Source organism: Mizuhopecten yessoensis, unplaced genomic scaffold (genome assembly GCF_002113885.1).
Source record: "Mizuhopecten yessoensis strain PY_sf001 unplaced genomic scaffold, ASM211388v2 hete_36148308, whole genome shotgun sequence".
In the NCBI taxonomy this organism is placed as follows: domain Eukaryota; kingdom Metazoa; phylum Mollusca; class Bivalvia; order Pectinida; family Pectinidae; genus Mizuhopecten; species Mizuhopecten yessoensis.
The window spans coordinates 1-3,761 of NW_018484864.1; the positions used below are offsets into that span (position 1 = coordinate 1).

At 33.6% G+C, this 3,761-nt stretch overlaps 1 protein-coding gene across 1 annotated transcript; it reads left to right on the forward strand.

Moving 5' to 3' along the window:
• Positions 1–406: 406 nt before the first annotated feature.
• Positions 407–3,517, forward strand: LOC110444596 (the record flags this gene model as incomplete). Its single annotated transcript, XM_021488962.1, has 6 exons — positions 407–568; positions 1,128–1,289; positions 1,488–1,649; positions 2,041–2,202; positions 2,704–2,865; positions 3,359–3,517. Coding segments are annotated over 6 exons (969 nt in total), but the record flags the coding sequence as incomplete, so codon positions are not given.
• Between the last annotated feature and the right edge of the window lie 244 nt (positions 3,518–3,761).

A 3,761-nucleotide genomic window follows, 5' to 3' on the forward strand; every position in this document is an offset into this window, starting at 1 on the left:
AGAAAGAAAGAAAGAAAGAGATATTTCCAAGTACATACTTGAATTAATGGTTAATGTGATATTCATTTACAATAACATTTTCAAACTATTTGGAATAAGGTTGATGCGGGAAACGCAAATGCAATTTAAAAGTGTACCAAGAACGTTCGACCTATACCTCGGGTCTTGTTTACCTACCTGATGACAGGAAGCGGTCGTTTGGAATGCATGCATGAACTCCTCTTCCCCAAATAAATAGGAGAAGAACGATGCAGATTGGGTTTATTTGTTTTCCTCTGGTATCTCATTAGGTACAAGCCTCATAAATATATGTTATTGATAAGTGATAAGTTCTTCTGACGTCGACACTTCATTGTCCAATATGTAATGTTTATGTTGATTTTTTGTTGCCTGTTTTGCAATTCAGGGCCAAGTTATGGTGACGTGTGTGATGCAAATTTCCCTGACAGTTGCTGGCATAACAGTGATTTAGCATGTATCGACACAGGAAATACTGGGAACTCATTATGCCAGTGTAAAAACGAAACTTCAACCTATTGGGATAGCACGTTATTACAATGTAGATCAAGTAAGTGACTTTTAATAAGTAAATATAGTTATGATCTATTTCCCGTATCAACTAATAATTGAAATTGCTTTTGCGATACATTTCATATGTCATTGGGGATTTCTATTGGATTTTTTACCAATGGAAAACAAAAAGAAAAAACTACGATTTTACGATCAGGTCAAACATGTGCTGACTAGAGAATCGCATGGGGTTGGGTAATACTGTAAATAAAAAGACCAAATCAGCCGTTCGAGTTATGAGATGCAATCTAATCTCCTCAGTCTTCGATGCATCCAGCAGACCGGATACCTTTTTATTAGCAAGGGGTATTCACATTCAGGTAACTTACTCTAGTTTATCTAAGCAAATTAATACGACCTGATAGGAAGGATATTCGACATGTCGAAGTTTGTCTCAAACTGATTATACTTGATCTAACTTATGATAACATAAATAATTCTGCGATTTAAAAGTAAGGTTATAACATTAAATTTCGCCGACGATCGCAATACCTTAGCCTAACCTCAGGCCAACCATGAGTTTATATGCCTCATGATATAAATATTTTCCCTCGTAGGGCCAACATATGGAGGTGCTTGTGACAAAGATATTTCCGGAAACTGTGAGCACAATGACCAACTCCGATGTATTGCTGCTGGATCTACGATGAACTACACGTGTCAGTGTGCCGATGAAACGAAAACTTTCTGGGATCCCAACCTTTCAATCTGTAATAATCGTGAGTGGAATTTGTTGATTAATTTAATATCTCATGAAAATCTTCATTTTTTTTACCGATACATTTTTCAAAAGCTTGTTTTAGCGGGTAATAGAATTCTATAAATAAACAATAATTAATTTTTATTCCTTCCTCAAATGTTTTTGAAAAAAAGGTAAATATTTGTGACCAAATAAGTAAATATAACTAATGTTTTAGGACCTGAATATGGAAATGCATGTCAAGAGGAACTTTCGGACAGTTGTATGCATGAATCTGACCTGGTTTGCCTACCTTCGACTGAGTCTGGGGACTTTATCTGTCAGTGTGGAAACGAAACTCTCACGTTTTGGAATCCTGATCAAAACGCCTGTAACAAACGTGAGTATAAAACTAAATCATTGTCGTGAATACTAACGTTTATGAATAATAAGAAAAGTTTGAGTTTGATGACGACAAATGATCAATGAAAGATTTGCTTCCATTTGCGGTTTTGTTAATGGTTTCAATCTGCTCTCAGTTATCTTTACAAATCTTTTTTTTGTAGGGCACTTAAAAATATTTTCCTTTCTCTTGGTGTCTCCTCAGGAAACTATGTTGTCATTTCGTTTCAAATATAAGTTTGGAATTCGTCCTTGTGTATTGATGATGTAGTGCATTATAATTATTGTATCATATTTTTTTTTTTCATGACATTTTTTTTATAATTCATTTCTTGTATCTATTTATATATTTTACTTTTTATTTATTTATTTACAAAACGTTTAAACAGGCCCAGATTATGGTCATTCGTGCAAGTCAGGTCTTAAGGAAAGCTGTTTACACAACTCTCAGCTGAAGTGTATAACGCCTCCAGGATCTTCACTTCCTAAATGTCAATGTGAAAATGAGAAAGAAACTTACTGGGATTTTCAGAGTAGTACCTGCAAAACACGTGCGTATATACCAAGTGCAATTTCATATTAATTTTGCGGTAAAATCAGATATCTGAATGATTTATAAACAATAAAAAAGTGACATTTAATATTTGTTAAGCGGAAAAATACGAAAATGGCACATTCGAGGGATATGTTTAAGCACTTGTTATAAAAAAGAGCGCTATGATAAAAGTAGAAACTAAGAGGAAAAAAGAAGGAAATTCGGCGTTTTACAAATGTTCTCGTTTATCTGAGGTTAAAATGAAAACAGCTAATGATGCAAAAGTGTACACTCTTTTACTACTTACTTAAATACGTAAAAAAAATGTCCTGCATAAGTCACATCACAGGTAATCTTATTTTCAAACAAATGTAAAACTGACTTTTTGGAGATGGTATCATAATATGCTCACTTAATCAATTTTTGCTCTTTTGTAAAAACCCGTTAGATAACAGTGTTTGCTTTATTTAATCAAATTCCGACTAAAACTGAAAAGGGACTTGACATACATTTGCAGGACCGGTTTATGGTGACGAATGCGATTCCAAACAAGTGGACAGTTGTCGACACAACTCCCAGCTTAAGTGTGTCAAATCTACAACATCCGGGCTCTATCTTTGTCAATGTGCAGATGAAACATCAACATTTTGGGAGAATACGACAGACACGTGTCAAAAACGTAAGATTTATACGTGTTTTAGATCTGAGTCATACATCCATAGTCTTATTGCTTGAGACGTCTGAAAACAGCAAACAATATTAAACTAAAGGAAAATCTTAACGTTGCGAAACGCGTCAGAGCTATTTGATACTATTTTGCCCGTGACATTAATATTTTTGGATATGACGGGAAATAGCAATTCAAAATTCCTTGTCCAAATATTTTTGTTTTCAATTTGTCTGATACAATTTGCTAAAATAAATGTGATTAAATAGAGGCGCAAATTTTGTATTTACTGGAAAATTTTATTTTTAAAGGATGACACATTCTCTGTTGTTATATGCTATTGATGATACTATAGATGTTTGTTTCGAAGAATTTAAATTATCTCTAATTATGATAAAAAACCTTTTTCCCGAATGTCCAAATCCTACATTAAATCCTTTTGTTTTATTACAATCGCACAAAAAGTATATATAGATAAATATTTTCACATTTTATATCTTTACAGGACCTGCTTATGGGGCATCATGCAATGAACTGATACCAGATAGTTGTGTGCATGGGTCGGAGCTTGTGTGTGGCGTAACAAGTACTGGTGACTACAAATGTCAATGTAAAGACGAAACATCAACCTTTTGGCAAACGGATACAGTGAAATGCACAAAACGTATGTAATAGTATGACGATAAAGCAATGACTAGTATATTTTCAATCTCTATGTCGTATCTTTCAGTGATATACCTGTACATTCGTACCTATGTGTATTGATTGCAACAAAACTTATGTTCGTGTGAATTCATTTCATAAAATGACAAATATATTTACAGATATTCTTTTTAGAAGTATAATGTTTTAGATATATTTTTAAGACTTGCTGCTTAATGTGTGGCTATTATTGTACCCCCGAAACA